Genomic DNA, 24620 nt, shown 5'->3' with positions numbered 1-24620 from the left:
AGCCAAAAATTTGAATCCTCGGGATTTCAGGGTACTAGCGATACCACTGCCTTACATTGAGCAGTACCACCGCTTGGACTGATGGTTCTACCACCTGACCCAACTTTTAGGTCATTGAATGAGCATTTTATTTAACCCAAAATAACCCTAATTCGGGCTCAATAGGCCCCAAATTGAGTTGACTTAATTACATTCTAAACTAACCCAATTATAACTAAACTATTTCGATCTAGATAATTATTATAAAGCATTAATCACATGTTGTCCGACATGTCATTGGTTCATCTGGCACTTGTATATGTGTGACATGTCATATTAGGAGACCAAATCATAGAAACATCTCTCGATAATATTAAGTCGGTAAACGTGAGGCAATTAGATTGACCCACGTGGCCTTCCATCGTTATAAGTAGGAACCGATTCCCGGTGTAGATTGAGTTGGTCGAGTCCCTCGAAACTCACCTATATCGCGATTCACTATCTTGTTTACGACATAGAGATGTCACCGGTGACCTGAGGGCATGGTATACTTGGTCGAGTCCCTCGAGGGTATATCATCAAATCGGACTCATCTTGTAACGAAGGTGTTGACTTAACCGAGCATCATGGTTGGTCGAGTCCCTCGAGACCATGGTGATTCGGAGGCCGAACAGGACGGGAATCACAAGGAGTTGTGATCGGCAAGAGTTGCCTACCTTTTAGGCTTAGTGTGATTGGTCGAGTCCCTCGAGATTACACTAAGACGCTGATTGGATCCTGATCCCCACTAGAAGTCTGCCGGAGACTTCCGTTTCACGTGCTGAGGGTGTCGCGTGACTCGTTAGTAAAATAGTGGGAGTATATTAAGATAGAAGTCCATATCTTGATAGTTTATTTCTTGCAAAATCTGCATGTTATTCATTTCTGCTGCATCTTTATTTTCAGAAAATGTCGTTTTCAAATCCCTTACGTGGCATACTTGATGTCAACCGCCTCACTAGTCCAAATGCAAATATATATACTTATCTAGTATGTGTATAATCAATTACACCAGATGATCATGGACCACAACCTAATGTGATTAGGCCCGAGCCAGTAGGCCTAATCACTCACATCAAGATCTATGTGTGCAACGGTGCATCTCCATGCCCTGTGATCATCCATCTCGTCCTCATCGGTTCCGTCGACATCTTGATGCATCTTCATGCATCACGATCGTCCGTCTCGTGGGTCCCGCTATCGCATCCACGCTCCCGCTGTGCCTCCTCATGTGATTACAACTTAATCATAGGCACGCAGGCCCAACAATAAACAAGAAATATAATGGAGGCTCGCAAACCTCAATAATAATAATCACCAGTACGTGCATCGTTCTCTCCTTCGGCATATTGCTCAATCGACATGTTGTTTTCCCGCAACATCTGATCTCCTTGGCGCAATGTCCCATCTTCTTGGCTCGATACTCGAACTCATGGCACAAAGTCTTTTGCCGATACATCGACCGATCATTCGGCTCAACGTCTAATCTTATGATATGTTCCACTTTGGCCCAACATTGATTCTTTCTGCTTTAATCAAATTGTCTATCTATGATCGAAGCTAGTCCTACATCACTCAAAATACAAATTAGATCACAAACTCATCAATTGATTTCATCGTCAAAATATGAGATTCAATACTTATTTATCTATGCTATATTATCCAAAATACTATTATTGATTGAATTTATAAAATATACATTAATTTTGTAAATAATATTTTTAATTAATAATATAAAGGAGCTCTTGTCCAAAATCCTTTTCCATCTTTAAAAAACATGTATTTTTATGTTCAAATGGTTACGAAAATTAATCTCTATTTTAATTTATGTTAACCTAAAAGTTCATCGTCAATATGAATTATTGGAGTGCGAATCTTATCACCCAATGATACGGATAATCAACACAAATGTAAATAATATATATTTTAATTTATGTTAGCCTAAAAGTTTATCGTCGATACAAATTATAAAGTTAGATAGTTCGATTATGATATGGCATATTTTGGTACCACCCCCACGGCAACAATCAGCAGCCACGTTCATGCCAACATAGAGCCTCAAGGATAATATGGTGCACTACGTCAATGCGACACCTCGGACTCAAATGGGACGATCGCCTGTTCCCGTGTTGTCTGAGGCTGTACAAGACAATGCCACATAGTACAATGACGCTTTGGAAAGCTCAAAACAGTGTCACATAACACCGATCATGTAGGTCGGTCGACGCCTACATGGAAGGTACGAGTCGATTGCCCGAGGAGTCGACGACCATTAATAGACCATATACGATCGATTTTCGTTCACAGGTATAAAATCCAACCTCTTGACCAATGTCAGGATTCAAACTTCGAGCACCTCAACGACGGAGGAAGAGAAACTTCTTGCTCTACGTTCGATCGATCCTGGAGATAAAACCTAGACCCGACTTGATGACAACCACCCTAATTTGAGCAACCACATGGGTGTCTATGCTTACTGATCCTATGTCGTGTTGATCCATCGATCACAGCATAAAGTTGCTCAACAGATTACAAATCTTATCATGGAGTGAGACAAATAATCGGCACCTAGGAGTTGAAAGACCATTGTGGCTTAAATTAGGTGATGCCTAATCGAAGAGGAACTTATTTAGAAAATAGAGAACTAATGGGAAAAAATACATTTTACTAGTTTAAACTAAATAATATATTTCAACTTGTACTTGTTGTGCCTAGAAAGATATTTATCTACCCGCATGTGACTAGGAAAAATATTCTTTAAATATTTTAAAAACTTGATCATATTATTTTATTCTATTTGTTTACAATTAACATAGACCTATCAAGTCTTCATGAGGCCATAAATATTGCCCAATTCAATTTGATCATGACAAGGTGGATGAGCTATAATAATGGATGTTACCGAGTCCACATCCTCCGCTTCTCTTTTTATCTCTCGCACATCACCATGCTGTGATCACTGTGACCGATCACAGTGAAAGGAAGCTGAGAGATGGATCACAAGACCACTGTCTGCGTCATGGTCGTTCGTTATTCTCGACCCTGCGCAAGCTTTTCAATGCACAGGAGTCTTCTTTGACCGCCCTCCTCCTCCTCGTGGCTCCTGCTGCTGCTGCCTTGCCATGGCAAAGCATGCAGGAGTCGTCGTGCATGTGCAGCCACCGAAACAGTGCAACCATGCAGTTCTCAGAGACTGTTAAGAATCCGCCATGGGAGGGAGGACCGCACGAGAAGACGGAGGAGGAGAAGGTACAGTGCCTGCTCTGCTACAGTACGGGGGTGGTAGAGCTGCCATTTGAAGGGAAGCCTGGAGATGGATCTCATGATCTGTTGGCTTGAGCTTCCGCTGGGTCCGAGTAAGTACGTGGTGGAGGTGACCGGTGCCTGCAACCACGACGGTGTGTCTTCTAAAGAGGCGATAGCGTCTCGTGTTCCTATCGTACCACTCGACTATTTCCTTCGCTCGTCTCGGCTTGCGTGCTGCTGCCGCTGCAGCACAGTGCAATTTTGAGCGCCACCACAGCATCCGTCCAAAGTTTTGAATGCTTTGCCTCGATTTTATCCTACAATTTTGTTTGAGCGAATTGTCGAAAAAAATCGTTTGAATTATCCAAAAAAGAAAAAAAAATATCTCTTTTATATTTTTATTCCGAATAAGTGCTCATTTTAAAATTTATGATCTTTCTTTGTCTACACTTAAAATAATTTTTCTTGTGAATCGGTCCAATTATAATATTTTTACATCGTGTTATAGTGTTTTCAATAATATTAAAAAATATTATAATATACGAAAAAATCTATAATTTTGTAAAAAATAATATATTTATAATGTTCTTACACTATATTATAGTATTTTTAATAATACCAAAAAATACTATAATACAACATAAAAATACTATAATTGAATCGGTTTATAGAAGGAAGACAAATCGGGTTATAACTGAATATGTATTTTACATATCAAATAAAAATACCGTATAATGAAGGTTTTTTTTATTTATCCTTTTTTTGCTATCCTTGATGATGATTAAATTTTAAATGACATTTTGGAGGACTTATAATGATTTTGCAAATATAGTTTATGAATCATATAAGCACTCTTGTAAAAAAGTTAGTAACCATTTATTTCATCTCTGTTTGTGATCTAATTTGCCAATCTAATAATTTGATTGATCACCATAAATAAAATAATATATATTTTATAGGATTTTATTATTAGTTTTAAGTTTTATTATGATTTTACAAATTAATTTATACTACAATTAACTTATAGTTTTGAATACTCTTTTTTTTTTCCCTTATAAAACAACATTTCAAATCTTTGTCAATTACTAATCTTCAGAAGACATTTCCTTCGATAGTTTAATATATATAAATTAATATCAAAACTAGAGCTCAAATGGTGCCTCTAAACAATCATCAAGTCTAAATTTACATTAATAAATATTCTTAATTGGATAATCAATCATTTCCAAAAAAAAAACCTAATATATTAAGGAAATAATCGAATATAAAAAAGTTGACTCTTGAAATTAAACTCAAATTATGTCATGCAAACCAACTAATGAGAAGGGATAAATCAATGATAAATCCCAAAAATCTGAGTTTTTAAGATTTAACATGCATGATCAAACCTTAAATTAAAAATTACAATCTTTTATTTGTTTTAGACATCCAATTAGTTAATGTATTATTGCATGTGTGATAGGTCATAAGTTTGAATCCACATGTAAGTAATATATTTTATATTTATTTTTTAAAATAAAAATAATATTTATCGAAATCATATTAAACCCTCTATTGGCTTGCTAGTCATGAAATATCAATTTAAGCTTGTTCACCAATGCTTCAAATCAACTCATACAATTAATGTTCATGGGACCTACTTGTAGAAATTGGCTGAGTTGGATGACGTCCAAAGTTATCGAAGGAATCGTCCTTGATGGGGTCACTTGGGATCATGATAAAGGAATCAAATAATAACAAAAGGTTTGGTGGAGAGTTCGGATTGGGAGCCTTGGAATCTCTCATGGGGGTTTTTGAGGAGTTTGAGAGGAGGAAGAAGAGGAAACTATTCGCCACTTCATGGATGATGACGATGGTTTTGTGCTTCTCTTAAATCCGTATCCAATGTTATTGGCCATTAAAAAGGTTTTATAAAAAGATTATATATATTTTTGATTAAAAATATAAAAATTAGGATGATTATAATATTCCAAAAGATTGACTTTATTTTTTAAGAAGAAGAAATAATGGTTGAAAAAAGTTTATTAATGATTTAATCAATAATTCCAGTTGATTGGGACTCCACACATATAATATAGTCGATCAAACCTATCACATCAATATTAGATGTAAAGATAATATTTTTTTAAAAAATATTTCTTATTTCGATATAAAAAAAATTTCTCATCATTCTATAGAGGTACTCAGTTTGGGGAATACATATTAGTTCTTGTGATCTAATAACTTTTAGAAATTGGATCAGGTGGATGCAACATTCATGTGATCAAAATTGATACCATATATATTGTCAATCACCAATTATTTTAACTACTGAAATGATACCCCATTTATGCTTAAAATTTCATCAGAAATTTCATGTCCAGCTAAATGAATGTTGTGAGACAATATGATGGCCCATAATTTGGCAAATTTCATATTATTATTATTATTATTATTCAATCTTGTAAAATATTATGATGTCTTTTTCTCTATTGGTCATTTACACTTCATACAATGTGCCCTTCTCAAGGTATGAAATAGCAAATGAAACCTATGTGAATGAAATAAATGATAAAATGTTCAATGCAAATGAAAACTATAAAATATATAAAATGATAACCAGTTTTTCAAATATGTCACTGTAATTAAATCGTTTAACTTTGATACATATAATCTTCTCATTTTCTTTAATTCAGTAAGAAGATATAAGTGAGGAAGGGAAAAACTATGTTGGAAAATTCCACCACCAATTTATTTCTATCTACCAAGATGTGTATGGTTAGCCAAGGAACAAATCAATCTAATCCAAGCTTTGACTAAATCAAAAGATGTTGCCAGAAGACCATATCCCTTCTTGACCAAAAGAAGAACAGAGAATTGGGGAGATGCATGTATGAAAACAACCTAAAAGGTTCCTCCAAAGTGAAATCCAAACGGGAATATGAAGTGAATTAGTATATTAATCTAATAATTACAGTGTTTTGTGGGTTATTTTTATCCATAAAACACTGTGTAATTTATTTTAGAAAACACTATATAATGATTTTGTTTAAACATACTGTGACATAAAAAATATTATTTAGTATTTCTAAAACAAAACACTATATAGTTTTTTAAAAAATATACCATATAATATTTTAAAAACACTGTATAGTGTTTTGTGGATAAAAACCAACTCACAAAATACTGTAAACAATTGACAAAAAAAAATTTAAATTTGGGCATAAAAAAATGACAGGTTTTTTAAGAGATGTTTTTGGAACATTAGAGATAAGGGATGAAGGTTTTATAATTTAAAAAATGGTACCATCCTAGAAAAACTTAAAAATAGAATATTTTTCCTAACAATAATATATATATATATATATATATATATAGAATAATAATGTAATCTTCATAATATTTAAATCTTTTGCAAATGCCACTTTCATTAGTAATCATGATTATAATGAAAAATTAATATTGTCACACTAATTTTCTATTTTAATTAAAAAAATATATTGAAGGAATATATACTTAATTTTCTTTTTGAATTTTTTACCTTATTTATTCAAAGATTATTATTATTTTATTGGTAGCAAGATATACTTCTCACAAAGTGGAAAGTTTGTGACATGATAGACATTGCATCACCCAATTTATGCAGCCAATTATATTGTGAGACTCATTGTTTTGCCTTACCAAGGTTGTCAGACCCAAATGTATACACATCCTCGACTCTGTTCTTCTTCCTACAGTGGAGAGCGCCATAAGTGACATCCCAATCCCCGGGGGCCACCACGTGTTCTCACACACCCATCTCCCTTTTTGTTGTCCTTCCCATATCGCATCTTCTATCTCTCTTTCTCTCTCTCTGTCTCTCTCACTCTGGCTCTCTTTGCTTCGCTCCTCCTCCATTCTCTTCAGTCGGAAGTAGAGAGAGAGAGAGAGAGAGAACGTAAAGGGAGTGGGGAGCAGTGGAAGTTGGTGCATGGACTCGGCGGGGGCAGCAGACACGTCCACGGGGGGCGAAGGGCCGTCCAGTGGCGGCGCGGGGAAGGCCGGGCCGCAGAGGGGGGCGGCGGCGGCGGCGCCGAGCAGGTACGAGTCGCAGAAGCGGCGGGACTGGAACACCTTCCTGCAGTACCTGCGGAACCACAAGCCGCCGCTGGCGCTGGCGCGCTGCAGCGGGGCCCACGTGATCGAGTTCCTGCGCTACCTGGACCAGTTCGGGAAGACGAAGATGCACGCCCCCGGGTGCGCCTTCTACGGCCATCCTAGCCCGCCGGGGCCCTGCGCCTGCCCCCTGCGCCAGGCCTGGGGCTCCCTCGACGCCCTCATCGGCCGCCTCCGTGCCGCCTACGAGGAGTCCGGCGGCACCCCCGAGACCAACCCCTTCGCGGCCCGCGCCGTCCGCATCTACCTCCGCGACGTCCGCGAGAGCCAGGCCAAGGCCCGCGGCATCCCATACGAGAAGAAGAAGAGGAAGCGCGCCCCCGCCGCCGCCGGCCAAGCCCACCCCGCAGGTGAGTCATCCACCTCCACTGTTCTCAGTGGCGGAAGTTCTGGTTCAGGGGCCGGTGACGGATCTGGCGCTCTGCTTAGGGGCTCCTCTAGTTCCTGAGTCGCTCTCTCTCTCTCTCTCTCCCTCAACCTCCATCTCTCTTCTATTGTTCTTGGCTCGTGCATGATGCTGTCATTGGCGATTCTCTACATACCTAGTGAAGAAAGAGGGAAGAGACGGCAACTCTCTGTGTCTCTCTCGAGCTTCTTGGAACTGAATCCGACTACTGCCGACATTAATTGATCGCAGATCGCTGTGTCTTCCTCTTGTATTGAACCCTTTGGTAATCATCGTTCATTTGTTCCAAGAGACTAGGATCAAAGAGATGTGTCGTGTGGAACTCCTCTCTTGCCTTCTTTGCTGTGTTTGATCTGCTTGAGAATGGAAAGTAGAGAGAGAGAGACGAGATATCTCAATCCATCTGCTATCAGAGAGGTGCAATAACTACAGTATGTTGCCTTCTTTCCCATTCCCACCTCTTCTATCATAATCCCTGTCTTCTTCGCACTCCGTCTCATCTTGCTGCACCATCTTCTTCCACCCAGTGTAGCCTTCATCATCCACGTTCCACACTGACGCAAGGCAACACCAGTCATCTTCCTGGATCGATCGACTGTGCTCTCTGCATCAGATTAGGGTTGATGACGAGAGAAATCGATGGTCCCCTACTGGTTCAAGCCAGGTCTCGCCACACGTGCGGCCTCCACCTTCTCTGACTCAACCTTGCTCACTCGCTCACTCTCCCCAGTTTGGCAGCGATAAAAGCAGGCTGCAGTATTCCTCCTTCCTTCTCTCTATTCTGCACCTGATCTCCTCCTCCTCTCTCTCTCTCTCTCTCTCTCTCTCTCTCTCTCTCTCTCTCTCAAAGACCCTCTTTGCAGTAACGTTTGTGAGCATTACCACTTTCGTCATGCCTAGTTCTTCGTGACAAGTCACTGAATCCTTTTTTAGTAATATCTATGATCATTGCCTTCTTGTTCGACTTCTATCTATGTCGACTGCCTGCCATCATCTCCAACCCCTCATTGCTTGATGTCACATGTTCATGTGATGGGTCGTCCGTGGAGCAGACCGTGTCACAAGAACAACAGTAACCTCCTCTCTCTCTCTCTCTCCTTTCCCATGGACAAACCTTTAAGAACAGTATGCTCTCTTCTTTGCTCTTCTCGGGATAAAGCTTCTTTCCTCCTTTGTTTTCCTTTTGAATGGGTAAAAGCTCGATCTCCTATCTTTGTGGGGTATGAGACTGTCTCTGATGAGATTTTGTATTCTTATTCTTCAATGATGTCGTAGTGGAGTAAGAGAGCAACACCACCGCACGTCTAGTCTTGTCCAGACTTATACCGCAGGCTTCAAAGGAATATATCCTATAAACAATTGCGACCCCATTACTCACACTTTGCACCATCAAGAATAAGCTAATGAATATGATCTAACTTCATACTATCTAGTTTGGTGTTCTAATCTCTTGCGGTGCTGTTTTATGAACATTCCTTAATTTATTTTTGTTGCTGAAGCAGTTTCATTAGGGTTTAGAGTGACACTTGACGATATCTTCAACCATTGTGTGGCATGAGCTATGATTAAGCCAGTGATATACATGGCTGCGATCTCATATTCTGACATTTCTACTATAAGTTTATTTCCTCGTATTTATGATATCCATTGAGATCTTATACCAGACATGATGTAGTATTGGACTACAGATATAGAATTGGTTGGAGAGGCAGCTGGAAGTTTATCCCAGACAATGGATAGTGTTCTTTGCTTATAATTGCCGGTGATGTTGATGGCTATCAAAAGGTTAGATCTAGGGAGATCTAACACTTCTTTTCTTCACCATCATCAACTTGTCCTATTAATTAAACGACTTTATCATCTCACTCGTTGGCTGATGCCACCTTTTCTAGAACTCACAGTCGCATCAACCACGAGCACGAATCTTTGTTTTATGCATCTTTCAGCATCTGCAATAGATAACAGACAAGTGTTGGTGCTGTGGCTCAACTCCTGTGGAGAAGCTAATTGAAGCTTCGCATGGTTCTAAATTCCTCTGGCATCAGTTCTTTAGAGGTTCTGATCAGAATGAAACATTCTCTAGTAATACATGCTGTCTTTGGTTGATGAAGAGCCTGGAGGATCAAGTAATGGGGGAATTGGACCTCACTAGCTATAAAATGAAGAGGATTCAGTTGATGCTCCTCCCTTGGAAATGCGCAGAGCTTGGAGAACTTGCTGCAGAAGTTGAAAATAATTGATGAATTGCAACATGGAAAGGCAGCATAGTAATCTCAAGGTAAGAAATGATTATATTCCATGAATACAGCTAAACATAAAAGAGTCCAAAACCTTGTATGCATCAATATGACTTGAATTTTCCAAGTAACTCAAGAGCAATGTTCTTTTTCTTTTTCTCAGAAAGCAATATCAATCATTGCCATTGATGTTTAAATCATATTCCCATGAAATGCATAGGATTCATGACTTAAAATTTAAGCTAAATGTGGATTAAGTGGATCTCAGCTCTATGCCTTACTTGAATAGTATGATTGACATCAAAGGATCTGCATTCAAACATTGAAGGCTAAACATGGACTACAGTGAGAGAACCGTTTCTTCTATCAAGATTCTTCTGTAAGTCTTGGAATGAAAAGAGTGATAGCCTACAAGCAGTTCTTTGGTGCATGTGAAGTTACCCACAGTGTTGTTGATATCAGGGAACTAATCCCTGGTCCCACAGATTGGTTCTCTTCTTCCTACTCTAGTTTTACTTCCATCTCTCCAAACCCTTAATAGAATTGTTGTCTGTGCTTATCATGCAACATGTTGTTTTACTACTTGTGTTCTTTTAATTCACTTGAAAGCTTTTCTAAGATGATATGGTTTCTCAAATGAACTGTGCAGGCTAATAAAATGCAGTAATAACATAAACTTCATCCCTAGCTGAGAGAGTAACAGAAGTCTAAAGTAACAACATGTTGTTTTTCCTCCTCCAATTCTCTCACTACTTCAAAAAATGTTTTTTTGGGCATGTCTTTATATAAAGAAGCAGAGTTAATGGCCTATTAATTATCTACTTGGACTTTAGATGAGGTACTGTAACTTAAATACAAATTATCCGGATCACAATGAGCAACCTACTTATAGTTGATATGGCTGTCGCAGTCCTTGATGAGATCAAGATGAGTTTAATTTTCTTAATGCAGACTTTGAACTACTCTTCAAGTTGGAGCATCTTCTTGTGAAAGCTTTACTAGAAATTTCAAAGTGGAATTGAAGATCGGAGACCAAGGGTTTGCTATCTTCATGTTGCACTTCACCACCACTACAAGAACCTATTGAAATACCAGCAGCAGGCAGGTTAATCTAAATGGTTATCTGGAAAAGCTGCATGCAGCATTACTTCGTTAAGCTTCCTTGAGGGAAGCAAACACCAGATGTGTAAGTATAAATTTGGTCGTCAATTCGAGGGCTCCAAGTTCATCTGGCCTGGTCATCCTTTCCGAATCTTGTCGCCTGCGAGTTGCTAATCCGCCTAGTCAAGCTTCCTTCTTAGACCTCGATTTGGAATCTCGACCTAGATCTTTCTTTTCGATGTGATATTGGCCTAGGTATCTTGAATTGAGCTCCTCGAGATAGCTTGGCTTGAGACTCGCTTCTTCCGATAAACTGTTAAGTAAAGGAATCATAATATGATTAGAATCTATAATGCACTTTCAGAAACTACTCACACCAACACAGGTTTCATGGGGGAAGACGATAACAGGCGAGTCATCGAACAGTTCATGCTCATCTCCAAGCACTGACATGATCTGCCCATGTGGGTTCTGATCCAAATACCTGAGGAGCATGGCGGTGCGTCCCGTCGACGAGGTCACGGGAGCCCCGGGGCCCGATTCCACGCCCTTTGACTCGGTGTCGACTCAGTCCCCGACAGAGTAATCTGCGACCCGGATTCGACAGCTTTGCCCGAGGGGCCTCCTCCTGGAATCGGTCGCCATGGGAAGCAAACTTTCCCAGTCCCACCGCCACCGCCATGGCCTACGTATTGTGTGCATACACCTGCGTAGTTACCTGTTGATAGCAGATGGGGCAGAAGGTCATCAGCGGCGCGCTTCATGTCGCAGTCTCAAGCAGGCCTTCCTATGAATGCTGCTGCCTCTGTCTGTGTGTGTCGGTGCACTGCGGAAAGCTGGGGTAAGTGCTGTCACTATCCATCATGGTTTGTGTTGTCTAACTTAGATCTTTTCCTTGCCATTTGTGTCTCTCAGGAATCACCCTTCTTTAGTGAAGACTTAATTGATGTGGGGAAGCTCACAAGTGGATTCTCGAAGGACATCCAATCAATAAATTCGTTGCAGTTCGATCAACTCAACTTTTAGAATCCCAATGCTATAAAAGGGTCTCTCTCTTGTTTGGTGCTCCTATGTTCTTGTATTCGTTCTATTTTGGTTGTTTATTTTTGTGGATTATCACCTCCACATTCACCTCAATCTTAGTAATCGATGCTTCTTTTCTTGGAAGAACCTATCTCGAATGCTGTAACGGCTTTAATCACGGAAAGTGATATAGATATGCTCTTACCATCCATTTTGAATGGGCCATCTCAATTCTAACTGTGGAAGATGATGGTTAATTATAAAAACTCGCAGACGAGCGACGGAGAAAGCAACGGAGATTAAAACATATTTGATTTAGAGGTGGGAGAAAAGAGACGAGGAGAGAGCAGCAGAATCAAAGATGCTAATTATATATTATCCTCTTATAGATTGTGTCGCATCAGTTTTATCAATAAAATATAAAAAGATAATCTTAACGTTTTAATTAGTGATAACGGATGACGTTACTGGTGACGGAGGATGACACTGCTCTGCATCTATATCAACGCTGACGTAGTTGCAGAGCGATGAAAGGATCGCTTAGCATCTACGTCGGGTCGACATAAACGTAGATCCTCCCTCACCTCTTGTTATCGTTATTCTCATCCATAATAACTATCTGTGGTCCTCAATGACGTTGTATTCATTACCATCAACAAAAATGTTAAAATTATTTATTTATCTTTTTTTTTTTCTTATTTCTATTGATAAAATTAATTATGTTAAGATAAATAGATTTAGATGTTTAACGTTCGTAACTATAGGGATACTGATATAACTTTTAAAATATAAAGATCGAGATATAATTATTAACTATAAGGGGATAATATGTAATTAGCTAAACGAAGATATCGTTGCTTAACCTCTCCAGCAACATGAGGTTTGAGGGTATCCCCTCTCTTCCTTCTTTACTCCACTCTCACTATCACTTCTTGCGTGTCTCTCTCTTTGAATGTCCCTTCCACTACTCTTTTCTCGATGCAAAAAAAAAAATCCTACTTTTATTTTATAATTCTAATTTTTAAAATTGTTTCAGTAACATATGCAACGCAAAAAAGGGAAAAAAAAATCTGATCCCTTTATAAGATAACACTTTTGTGAAATTAGTAATCTTGCATATAATGTTATTACTTTCTATTAGTTTTTAGCTTATTTTGATGATTAAATAAGCCAGTGAAGTAGAGTTGGCCTATGACACTATTATAGGTTGTGCAAAGATTAATTTTATGGCTGCTCAAATGCACTGGTTTAAGACATTGACTGTTTATTTTTCCCAATTATGCAGGGTTCAGAATTTAGATGGAGTGGCTCCATTTTAGATTGATCAAATCTTGACTAGAAAGAGTATGATTATTTCTTAGGAAATAATCATAATCATTTGATAGGGAAAGTAATAATGCTAGCGTGACAATGTCAATTCACGTAGTTAAGACTATCATCTAGGCAATGACCTGATCGAAAGAGCACGTGCCCTTCCTTACGATCATCGGTAGGAGTACAATTCGTTGGCTCCTACCCAACTCGATCTCCTTGAGGGTAGCATGATATCATCGTAGAATGCATTAATCTATGACAGTGAGATTCGTCCCCTTTTTTCTCTTTCCTTAAATCATCCATCATGAGTAACTTGACACATCTCGTCAAACCATAGTTTTGGGAAGGCCCACACGCATAGCAGCAAAAGACATTAAGTCTAAACAATGTGGCCTAGTTTCTCTTCTCTCATTTTCCGGACGCCTAGTGTACGAGGCTATTCCTGCTTGTCCCAAACAGGCCTCGATCCCAACAAACAGTACCCCTATTGTCATCCTTCCATGATGCCACCCACAAAGAGGTGCATCCGTCGATCGTCAACATTAATGAACCCCGAGATAACGTAAGAGGCACTCCAACCTATCATTGGTCTCACATCAACGACAACTCAAGTATAAAAGTCAGCCTTCAATATTCAAAGGAGGCAGTTGGATTATTTTTCACTTCTATACTAACTTAATCATCGGAGAGGTTGGGTTAGAAACATCCCTCCGACGTTGATCGCTTATGCGAGCATCTTGGCAAAGCTTAGAGGCACTTCAGGACAGCTCTAGAACATGTTTCTGGCGAAAAAACAGTACCTCGAGATTGTGCCAATCGAATCCGCTTCCTATTCCGATCTCCTCACATGACCCATCCCGTGGACCCCTTTGGACGAACTTGTGCCTTCGGGACCGAATCGAGCCATGTCGACTCTCCGATCAACGACATCAACAGTAATAACACTGACCATAGCCCCTTATTGAACGGTGATATCGATCATATTTTCTCTATCACGATATTACTTTTAATTCAAAAAATATTTATGACTTTAATAAATCGATTTTAATTTGACGATAAGATTGTTCATTTGCTATTCGAACCTTATGTTCGATAATTTACAAATGATAAAGCGACCATCGTGTCGTTTAACCCATTAGTCGTATTGAGCCTTATACCCAACCCAATTTATGCTTTATTTAAATATTTTCCTTCGAGTCCGTTGACCATGCAAGATGGTTCGTTGCCGAGTCCATTTTCTACTCCCAACCGTTCGTCCTCTAGGAAGCACGCGGGACCCGTCGAAATGGCATATAAAACCCCTCCCCACCCGAATCCCGTGAGGGCAGGAAAAGGAGTGTCTCTCTGCTTCTAGAGTCTTCCTTTCTCCGATGATGTCCTCCGCCCCCTCCCCGGCTCCCCTCCCCATCTCCAATCCCCCCTCCGTCGCCGGTGCCTCCACAGGCCCCGTCTCCACCCCCGCCTTCCGACTTTTCCTCTCCCGCATCTCTGACTCCGTCCGCCGCTCCCTCGCCGAGCGCCGCCCATGGTCCGAACTCGCCGACCGCTCCGCCTTCTCCCGCCCTGACACCCTCGCCGAGGCCTCCTCCCGCCTCCGCAAAAACCTCGCGTACTTTCGCGTCAACTACGCGGCCGTCGTCGCCGCCGTCCTCGCCGTCTCCCTCGTCACCAACCCCTTCTCCCTCCTGGTCCTGCTCGCCCTCCTCGCCGCCTGGTGCCACCTCTACCTTTTCCGCCCCTCCGACCCGCCCCTCGTTCTCTTCGGCCGTGCCTTCTCCGATCGCGAGACCCTCGGTGGCCTCGTCCTCCTCTCTTTCCTCATCGTCTTCCTCACCTCGGTTGGATCCATCATCATCTCCGCCACGGTGGCTGGGACAGCCATCGTCGCCGCCCATGGGGCCTTCCGCGTCCCGGAGGATCTGTTCCTCGACGAGCAGGAACCCGGCGTCGCCACCGGGCTCTTGTCCTTCCTCGGCGGAGCTGCCTCCTCCGCCGCCGCCGCGGCCACCCCTGGCCGCATCTGATGCGTGGGATCTGATGGATTTTGGCTTGATCGGTGCTAGTTAGATCTTCTCCCTCATGTTTGGGTTTGTTTCATCCTCTCGCATTACAGAGCGAAAGAGGTCAGACTATATCCTAAATTTTGGAATTTTGCTCGCTTACAATATATTATTCATTCGATTCTTTTGATGGATAACTTATATCTGTAGATTCATTACCATTCTACATGCCTCTGAATGAACTGCTGCTTTTGGATCTTGAAGTCGCCATTAGATCTGGATCTCATTGTTATGTTTTATGCTTTCGATGAATTAGTGCTAGATGTATCAGCAGTATTGATGATTGCTGCATGGATCTGCTAATTGGCAGGTCTGTTTTTCACAGATCTGAATGTGATTCATATAAATTTCCGATCTGAGTATGAATATGAAGTTAGATGGGCTAATTACAGATTACCCATACGGTTAGTCATCTTTAACATCCTGATTCCTAGACTTAAAAAGGTTATGAAAGTAAAACATTTAACCTCATTTCTCCTCATGTTGTCAGCTTTACTGACAGAAGATATGGCACGTGCTGTCATGTGCAGGAATGATATAAAAAAAAGGGGATAAAAAAGTAATTTTGCTAATAAAAATGTCAAAATCAATAGATGCTTTAATAAAAGGTCGAAGAGCATTGGCTCCACTATCACTACCTCTTGTTAGTCGGAGAGGAGAAGGTCACGGTATATATCGCGATGCTCGGAGAGGACGTCAAGTAGGGGATCGATCGAGTCATAGTAGCGGTAGAGTGTGACATTGAGGAGGCTAACATATTCCTTGATGAGGGCGAACTGGTCCTCGAGCACTGACACCATCTTGGTTATATGGCGATTTCCCAGAGAGCATCAACATCGGGCCGTGTGATGAGGTCGTCACCCGTGCGACGGATGCAATCCTCGGTGATGAAGAAGCCGACGATTTGCGCGAAGAAGATCTGGTGCGACTCGAGGAAGGGAGTCAAGGAGGAGACCTGGAAGTGAGAGGTGAGTTGCAGTTTGCGATTCTTAAAGTAGTATCGCCAGAAGCACTCCTCGAGGCAAAGGATTACGTAGATGTGGTGGGCACGATAAAGAGGGGTGAGATCGAGGGTCAAAGCTTTGCTATTAGCAGTGGCCACGGTGAGGTAGTTGGATTTGTCACTTGACTAGTCCTCCTCCTCATCTTCAAGGCGGAGGGAGTATGGATGGTCGTGGAAGATAGGGGTAGTGATGGTGGAGCCGAAACGAAGACCTTGCTCTTCGACCTTTTATTAAAGCATCTATTGATTTCAGTCTTTTTTATTAGCGAAATAACTTTTTGTATCCCTCTTTTTTGCGCCATTCTTGCATGTGACAGCATGTGCCGTATCTTTCGTCGGTAAAGTAGACGACATGAGAAGAAATTGGGTTAAATATTTTACTTTCATAACTATAGGGATGGAATGTAACTTTTCTAGGTCTAGAGGCTGGGATGCTAAAGATGACTAATTATAACGGGTAATTTATAATTAGCCCGAAGTTAGATCTAGAACTTATTTTGTAACATCCCAATTTAGTCTCATATAGAAAGTGGGTTAAAACTTAGATTGATAGGTAAACTATTATTAACATGGGATTCATGCTCAACGAACTTGACAAGTGAGTTATCATATCAGGCCAGGTTACTACAATTAGTATCGGAGCATCAAGAAACTCGAGTAGGAAAGGACTAATTGTGAACATGGGATTAGTGGACACGTCATCACGTGGAGCCAACTATGTTTCATATACACCATGCTAGAGTTTGATTTTGAGTTTTTGGGTCTTGACGAGGATGTCAAGCCCTTGAGCATGGGAGATATTATATAGTTTGTAATTTATTTTTCATTTGACACATTATTTGGTTGCTAACAAATTTGGAAGATGTGGTGTTGCTTTCCATCTTTTTCTTAGGTAAGGAAGTTGGATGATTTTGAATGGTGTTTGAACTGGACCAGAAAAGTGAATCTTTTAGTTGAATTGTTGAACCAGGTTTCTATTTCTTTGGGGAAAAAGTAAATTGGATTATTCATATAATAGAAATGTTGCAGTGGTGGTTGTAAAATCAAGTGAATATAAGCTTTTTATGTCACCAAAACACAAATTGACATGTATCAGATGAAAGGGGGAAAAACTCCAAGACACTTTGTTGATCGATCTAGAGTTGTTGGTGGAACCTCATATGACTTGACCATCTGACATTAAACCACATTCTTTCTTAATAACTAAACAGTAAGCAAAACAAAAATATTTGTGTTCAGAAATTGAGGGATCTTGGAAATTTGATGTTTGAAAATTTTGTTGTTTGGAATTTGAAGTGTTAAGCACGGTAGTAAAGATCATGGGATGGTCTCAATGACTATTAATCATCTTTGCGACATGTGGATGCTAAGTTACAGTGACTCAAATCAAAGTGATGACTGTTATTAGTGGTAATCCCTTTTAACGTTGTTATGTTAAAAACAACTTGAGATGGGACTTCAACAGGTGTCCTTAACTGTAATGCTGCAGATGTATCGTTGCTCTCTTTGTTTCTTATGATTGAATAATTTTAGGGTGATGATCCTTTGGCACGATGTCAGTCAGGATTCCAAGTAATGCATCAAAATTGAAGAATGAAAAAGGCTACATTTTATTGTCTGATGTTGAGCGTACGAGGCTACTTATCCTATCTCCAATCAACATTGTTATGTTAAAATAACTCGAGGAAATATATATATATATATATATATATGTCCTTAACTATAAAGCTGTAGATGTCTTGTTGGCTCATTGTTTCTTATGAATGAGCTGTTTGATTAGTTTCCAGTGCTCCCATATGTTATCGCATAATGAGCTTCTGTGCTGGTGGTATGTGTGACCTATTAATCCTGGGTAAACACTTGCAAGCAAGTTTCCCTTCCACAGCACCTGATGTGCATGTGCAGAGTTGAATTGACTTAGAAATATCAACTGTATATTCTTTATCTGTTACATGCCTGCGTAAAGGCCACCACTGTCACAAACGAATGTGCCGCTTACATTTGAAGAGTTAGCAACTTTTTAATGTTTGTTTTTTCCACAAATTTTATTACACGAGTTAGCCGGAAATAATACACTCTAAATGCTTTTATCGTGTTTGGCAACTAGCAGTTTCTCAGTGTATCAAAATTGACACCAACTTTACGGATTCTTAAGTTGTTTGTACTCCTTTAAGAAAAAAAGTGATGCTCTTGTTTTTCAATGTTCCTGGAAGAATTTTGATATTTAGAAGTGTATAGCATCGGTTGCAGGGAGTCTAGTTTCGCTACCATTTTGAAAAAAAAAAAATATATTTTTTCACTCTTCCTCGCACAGAGGTAGTGTACATCATTACTGGTTCAAAGCTTCTGTTTCCTCTACATTTGTGGTTGTGACTTGCACTTCCCAGCTTTAGTTGAATCATCTTCTGACTCGGAAATACTCAGTGTTTTTTGGTCAAAGACGGTCCTGAGATCAGAGAAATTTTTTTTTTTCTACACATGCATTTCTTGTGATTGCTGCTTCCAAACTTCACTTGGCTCAAGTTCAACCTGGCAAGAGAAATCCTTATCAGTCAATTAAATGAAACAGAAACAACCATAAAATGATAAATTGCTTGTTTTTGTCAACTCAAGGGTATACCGGAAAGGTATAATCTTATCCGTTACAAAGTGACCCAATGCTTCTCTAAGTTAAAAATATATAAAATGACAAGAATTTATAAGCCATTCATCCTTGGTAAAAATTCAGGGAACTAACCCTGATGAAAAATTGTTGAACTCGTGTCTTCATTATGTGAATTTAAACAAATAACAACCATAATATGAACAACAATTTGTCGATCCTGGATATTATAACTGACTGTATATCAAGAGACAACTCAAGTCATCTTGCTACTATCATTATTTCAATTGTATACATTAACACTCATATCTAGAATTCATGGATGTGACTACAAATATAAATGAAGAAATTGATTAACATAATCAAACATTTGGAAGTACCATGGGCCAATGAGAGAGAGAAAGAGAGAGAGAGAGAGAGAGAGAGAGAGCATACCTGGAAAGGTTTGTCCCTCCACTGGAACAAACACCCCCTGGCTTCGACGTGTTCAAGAATAGGCTTTGGAATCAATGGTTTAAATGATGAGTGGAGTTTCACTTTTGTTAGACCGCCACATGCCACCAAAACAGCGGCCAAGCCATTTGATGTAAGCCCCCCCGAATGTAAAATTGTCATGTTTTGTAGGCAGCTGACACTAGCAAGTGCCAGAAGCCCCACATCTGTTACTGAACAATATGACAAATTTATCTGAAAATTTGGCACAATAATATCACAGGATTAGGCACAATGATCAAACTATCAAGAGCCACAAGATAGAGAACACAGAAATCGAAGTACCTGACGCAAATTCTGGGAGAAGCGAGCAAGTAGAAGCATTCCAGCATCATCTACGAAATAGCATTTCTTGATGTCAAGCTTTGTGAGTTTTCGACATCCCACAGCAACGACAGCAAGTCCTGAAGATGAGACTTGGCAACCACGAATCTCCAGTGTATTCAAATTCGAGCATTTTGACAATGATCTTAACGAATAATCAGTTACTTCTGTGCAGTATGATAGATTGATTATCTGCAACAGAGGGCAACCACGAGCTATTGCCATAACACCGATGTCCGTTATTCCTACAGACCTGAAGGCATAACTCATATTCGTTAAATCTAATCTAATCAAGAGCATGCACACAAAACCTAACAACATTATGTCAATCTCCAATCAAAGTATGAAGACCTAGCAGTTTGTTCTACCCAAAATTAATTTACCTGTACAGATCAAGCTCTTGGAGGTTTGGACAACCTTTTGCAACATGAATAAGACCTTCATCGCTGATCTTCAAGCATATGCCAATTTTTAAGACAGAGAGATTGTGACATCCTGAGATGGCTCTAAGGCCTGCATGTAAGAACATAATGAGCAACTGGAATAGCAAAAACTAATAAATTCACATAGTTGAGACAATCTTGGAAAACCTTCATCGTCCAAGTCATTATCAGTAAGGTCTAGTTCCTCCAAGAGATGACAATGCTGGCCAATCAATCGGAAACCCTCCCTAGAGACCAGGATGCAAGATTCCATGCTAAGATTGGTAAGAGAGGTGCACGAACTAGTAATGCTGGCCAGCGAGAGATCGGTTATATTGCGACAGCATGTGACATCTAATTTAACCAGTCCCTTGTGTTTCGTCACGAAAAAAGAAAGTCCTTCATCTGTCACTCCTGAACACTTGCTCAGACTAAGTTCCCCCAGTGATCTGCAAGAATTTGCCATAGTTTTCAGTCCAGAAGTAGTGACCTCACAACCATCTAATTTGATAGACTGCAAATTGTAGAGCTTCTGTAAGCTGCTAGCAAGTGAATGTGTTACCTGCACTAATAAAAAAATTGTAAGCACAAGTTGGAAGAGAGAGCCAAAATATTTATTCAGATGACAATTTAGTACATGAGCAACAGTCTTTACCTTGCAGTAGTATGCTAGACTTATTTCGCGTAATCCAGGAGTCTTACTCAATAAGGAAGAAAATCCAGCATGATTGACATGTTGACAGTTTGACATATCCAGAACCTATATCAAACAGATTTGGATCAATACATAGTGACCAGCAAGATTCAGTTTTGCACATGTAGATGGTTTTTAAGGTAATATGATCCACATAAGGTAAAAGGCATCCACAACAAACAAAATTGCTCATGAAGTCATCCTAGAACATGGGAGCAGTTGAGCAGAAAGATTCGATTTTGCACATGTTGATGATTTTTAAGGTAGTATATAATGAATCCTACACCAAAACCACAAAATACGATCCACATAGGGCAAAAGGCATCCACAAAAAAATGCTCATGTAGTCATCCTACAACTTGGGAGTAGTTGCCATAATAACAATGAAGAAACAGTGGTTATGGCCATGGCAAACATCCAAAAGCACACAATCCTGTATGTTACACACTTTTTCCCTGATAACATAAGATACAAAAGATGTTCTGCCAGTCAATTTGACCAATTTTCCAATTCCTTGAAAACAATATAAGCATCGAATATCTTGTATCACTAAACATCAATTATAGCAACAAAATTTTTGGTTGTACAATTCCTGACAACACCAGCACTAGGTATAGGCATCCAGAACAAAAACAGATATGCATACCTGAAGTGACTTGGACTCTTGCTTGACAGACATGAGACCTTCATCATCTATACTCAGGCATCCTACTAAAGCCAAATCTTCAAGATGTGGTAATTGTAGGACAGCAGGAAGGCACTTTTCTGTTATCTGCTATGCACAAAAAGGTAAATATCAAACAAAATATTCATCAGAATTAGGTTTTCTTCTAAAAGTGCACATAGGAACATATAAAGCAAGAGTGATTGGAGGAGAACAAGTATTCTCCAATACGACTGACAATAAGCCCGGTAGAACTATGTCTACAAGTGGCCAAAACTAAATAGATCGGATCATTACTCTAAATTTCAGAGCGGCTGCCTTTTTCCTTTTTTTTCCTTTCTTTTTTTTTATTTTTTTTCTTCTTGAGGTTTGAAATAGATACATAGAGATAAAAACATTTTCGAGGAATATATCTACACTATTCCTTCCTAGTGAGACCAATTGGATCAGTTACACACAGATCAGCAAAGAAAGACCATCAGATTAGCAAATCTCTTGAACTTTATGCATCGGAAAATGAAGAAAAATGGTGCTAAATTAGGAGAAATGTTCAAAGAGTACCGGCACGAAGGAGAGATCCAAACTCCGTAGCTGCTTGCATTTTACAGCCACCAAACCGACCCCCAAATCCGAAATCCCCAAGCACCATTTCAAGCAGAGCAACCTCAGCTTCTGGCAGCCGACCGCGATGCACCCGATCCCCATATCCGTCACCATCTTACACCTCGCCAACCACAGCTTCTCCAGATTCCTGGCCCGCCCGATCGCGGCCGCGGCCGCATCGTTCAGATCCGTGGCGTTGGAGAGGTTGATCTCCACCAGAGCCGCGCAGTTCACGGCGACGCTCTCGATCCCGGCGTACGAGAACCCCCTCGACCTCGAGAGGTCGATCGAGCGCAGCGACGATCGGAGGGCGCCGCCAACGGAGGCGAGGGCGGCATCGGTGACGCTGGGGCAGAGGGAGAGGTCCAGCCGCGAGACCGAGGGGTAGCGGGCGAGGGCCGCCGGGAGGAGGCCGGACCGGAGCGGCGTGAGCGCCCGCCGGTGGCGTGACTCGGCGGCGTAGAACGACCTGCAGACGAGCGAGAACGACTTCTTGTCGAGTGGGTCCGATTCCAGGCGATCCAGGATCAAGAAGAGGACCTCCTCGGAGAGCGAATCGAACGGGTTGCTCCGGTTCTCCTCCGCAGCGGCGGCGGCAGGGGAGACGCAGCTGACGCGGACCCGCTTCGCGGATCTGGAATACGAGCAAGGGTTAGGGTTTGGGGACCCGGAGAAGAGATCGAGGGTCAGGGTCGCGAAGCCATCGGAGCGGTCGATCCTACGGCAAAGATCGCGGCTCTTCGCCATGCCAAACGAAGACACGAGCGGATACAAAAGATAGGGTTCTATCTCCTAAGGGTCCGCGACGGAGATGAGGAGCAGAAGGTGAGCGAGCGAGCGCGCGAGAGAGAGAGAGAGAGAGGGGCAAGTTCTAACAGAAAACGGTGGGCGTTCAAGAAGAAGAAGAGGATGGCAGGATGAAATTACCCAAAAGGCTCTGTGAGTGCTCGAATCCAAGAACCGTGAAGAGCGATATATTAGCCTAAACTGACTAAAATACCCCGAGGAATGACGGTGACATCTGTCAGCAATCAGCGGAGCCCTGAGGGTATAAATGAAATAACGGTGATATAAATCCGTACCGGAAGGACGAGTGGGAGGGGTAAAAAGGGGAGAAAGGGGGTGCGGTAAGCATTGGGATGTGGGAGAGGGGGATGTGGGGAAGGACAATGCGGACGCGTACGAACGCGAGCAACGCGCGGTGGGGAATATAATAATTGCCCATAAAAGGACAAGTTCGGGACGGTCCCTACGATCTATATTTTATTCGCCGAATCCCACCTTGGTCACTCTCCCCGGTATGCTTACCTCCATTTTTTTGTTTTTTCCCATCCTGTTGCATGGCTTATTAATTGGGTTAATTATAAATTATCTATGTACTTATTAAAACTTTTAGTAGTCCGATTATCGATTTAAAAAATGTATATTAAAATTTTTATAATTATAAAATAAAATATTAAGTTCTATTTATGATAAGAATAATAATAATAAAAAATTTAATGTTTCAATCGATGATAATGGACGACCTTGGTGATAGTGGACGACGAGGTCGTTAAGAGCCGTGGGTGACTATTGTGAATGATAAAAGTGACAAGAAAAGATGAAATCTTCGTTGCATATGCATCAACGTCAACGTAATTATCGAGCGGTAAAAACGTCTCTTGGTATTTGTATTGGTACCAATATAGATGTCGAGCGACTTCGCTCAATAATTACGTTGACGTTGATACAAATATAAAATGGCTCTCATCTCTCGTTGTTGGTTTCCTCATCAACAACAACAACCACTTGTGGTATCCTAGCAACATTGTCATTCATTACAACTGACATTGTTCGTCATTACTAACTGAAAATATTAAGATTATTTTTTTATTTATTATCTTTATATTTCTATCGGTAAATTCGATAATATTAGAGTAAATATATCTAAATATTTTACTTTTATAACTATATGGATTCGAATATAAATTTTTTAAATCTAAAGACCGAGGTTAACTATAGAATAATTTATAATTAACCCTTACTATTTGACATGCTCATGGATTAGTCCAATTTCAATTATAATTTTAACTCTCATTAAATAATAAAAATTAAAAATAATTTATTGAAGAGCCCGACTCCACATAACGAAGAATCAGATGAACATGTCGACTATTTTTTCTAGCAAGATTCTGATCATCGATTATTATTTTTATTATTTATCTTTATTCGAGAAGAAGGAACACCAAAGAGAAGAAATCTTGGAACGTGGGGAGGCGGGTGAGATTGTCTTAACGT

General features: G+C 40.4%; 3 protein-coding genes across 5 annotated transcripts; 2 read left to right on the top strand and 1 right to left on the bottom strand.

The window, feature by feature from the left end:
- The first annotated feature begins 7109 nt into the window (after positions 1-7109).
- On the top strand, positions 7110-11107 carry LOC135625506 (protein G1-like7). Of its 2 annotated transcripts, XR_010492068.1 has the most exons (3): positions 7110-7748; positions 9916-10082; positions 10993-11107. XR_010492068.1 is itself a non-coding variant. In XM_065130393.1 (2 exons), exons 1-2 carry the CDS (start codon positions 7214-7216, stop codon positions 9954-9956), a joined length of 576 nt encoding a protein of 191 aa, XP_064986465.1. In that variant the 5' UTR covers positions 7110-7213; the 3' UTR covers positions 9957-10199. The 2 variants fall into 2 exon arrangements, 1 of the variants encoding a protein (XP_064986465.1); XM_065130393.1 differs by lacking the exon at positions 10993-11107 and having other exon boundaries at positions 9916-10199.
- Positions 11108-14816: 3709 nt separating this feature from the next.
- On the top strand, positions 14817-15742 carry LOC135625505 (PRA1 family protein B2-like). Its single transcript, XM_065130391.1, has one exon. It carries the CDS (start codon positions 14850-14852, stop codon positions 15501-15503), a length of 654 nt encoding a protein of 217 aa, XP_064986463.1. The 5' UTR covers positions 14817-14849; the 3' UTR covers positions 15504-15742.
- A 2990-nt stretch (positions 15743-18732) lies between these two features.
- LOC135625500 (F-box/LRR-repeat protein 3-like) lies at positions 18733-23473 on the bottom strand. 2 transcript variants are annotated; one of them, XM_065130382.1, is made up of 8 exons: positions 22302-23473; positions 21723-21851; positions 21038-21142; positions 20551-20944; positions 20344-20473; positions 19922-20213; positions 19580-19831; positions 18733-19071 (listed from the first exon to the last, which is right to left on the bottom strand). In XM_065130382.1, the coding sequence occupies exons 1-8, from the start codon at positions 23088-23090 to the stop codon at positions 19015-19017; spliced, it is 2148 nt and encodes a 715-aa protein (XP_064986454.1). In that variant the 5' UTR covers positions 23091-23473; the 3' UTR covers positions 18733-19014. The 2 variants fall into 2 exon arrangements, with proteins under 2 accessions (XP_064986454.1, XP_064986455.1); XM_065130383.1 differs by having other exon boundaries at positions 21723-21848; positions 22302-23468.
- Positions 23474-24620: the final 1147 nt, after the last annotated feature.

The sequence above is a fragment of the Musa acuminata genome, chromosome BXJ2-10 (assembly GCF_036884655.1).
Source record: "Musa acuminata AAA Group cultivar baxijiao chromosome BXJ2-10, Cavendish_Baxijiao_AAA, whole genome shotgun sequence".
In the NCBI taxonomy this organism is placed as follows: domain Eukaryota; kingdom Viridiplantae; phylum Streptophyta; class Magnoliopsida; order Zingiberales; family Musaceae; genus Musa; species Musa acuminata.
The sequence above is the reverse complement of the archived record's forward strand: the minus strand, read 5'-3'. Positions and strand labels throughout refer to the sequence as shown.

Coding starts and splice junctions, on each gene's coding strand:
- LOC135625506 (XM_065130393.1), top strand. CDS start 7,214: ATGGACTCGGCGGGGGCAGCAGACACGTCCACGGGGGGCGAAGGGCCG. Junction 7,749..9,915: donor CGGCCAAGCCCACCCCGCAG/GTGAGTCATCCA, acceptor TGGTTGATGAAG/AGCCTGGAGGATCAAGTAAT.
- LOC135625505 (XM_065130391.1), top strand. CDS start 14,850: ATGATGTCCTCCGCCCCCTCCCCGGCTCCCCTCCCCATCTCCAATCCC.
- LOC135625500 (XM_065130382.1), bottom strand. CDS start 23,090: ATGGCGAAGAGCCGCGATCTTTGCCGTAGGATCGACCGCTCCGATGGC. Junction 20,945..21,037: donor GTCTAGCATACTACTGCAAG/GTAAAGACTGTT, acceptor TTATTAGTGCAG/GTAACACATTCACTTGCTAG. Junction 20,214..20,343: donor CAAGAGCTTGATCTGTACAG/GTAAATTAATTT, acceptor TTATGCCTTCAG/GTCTGTAGGAATAACGGACA.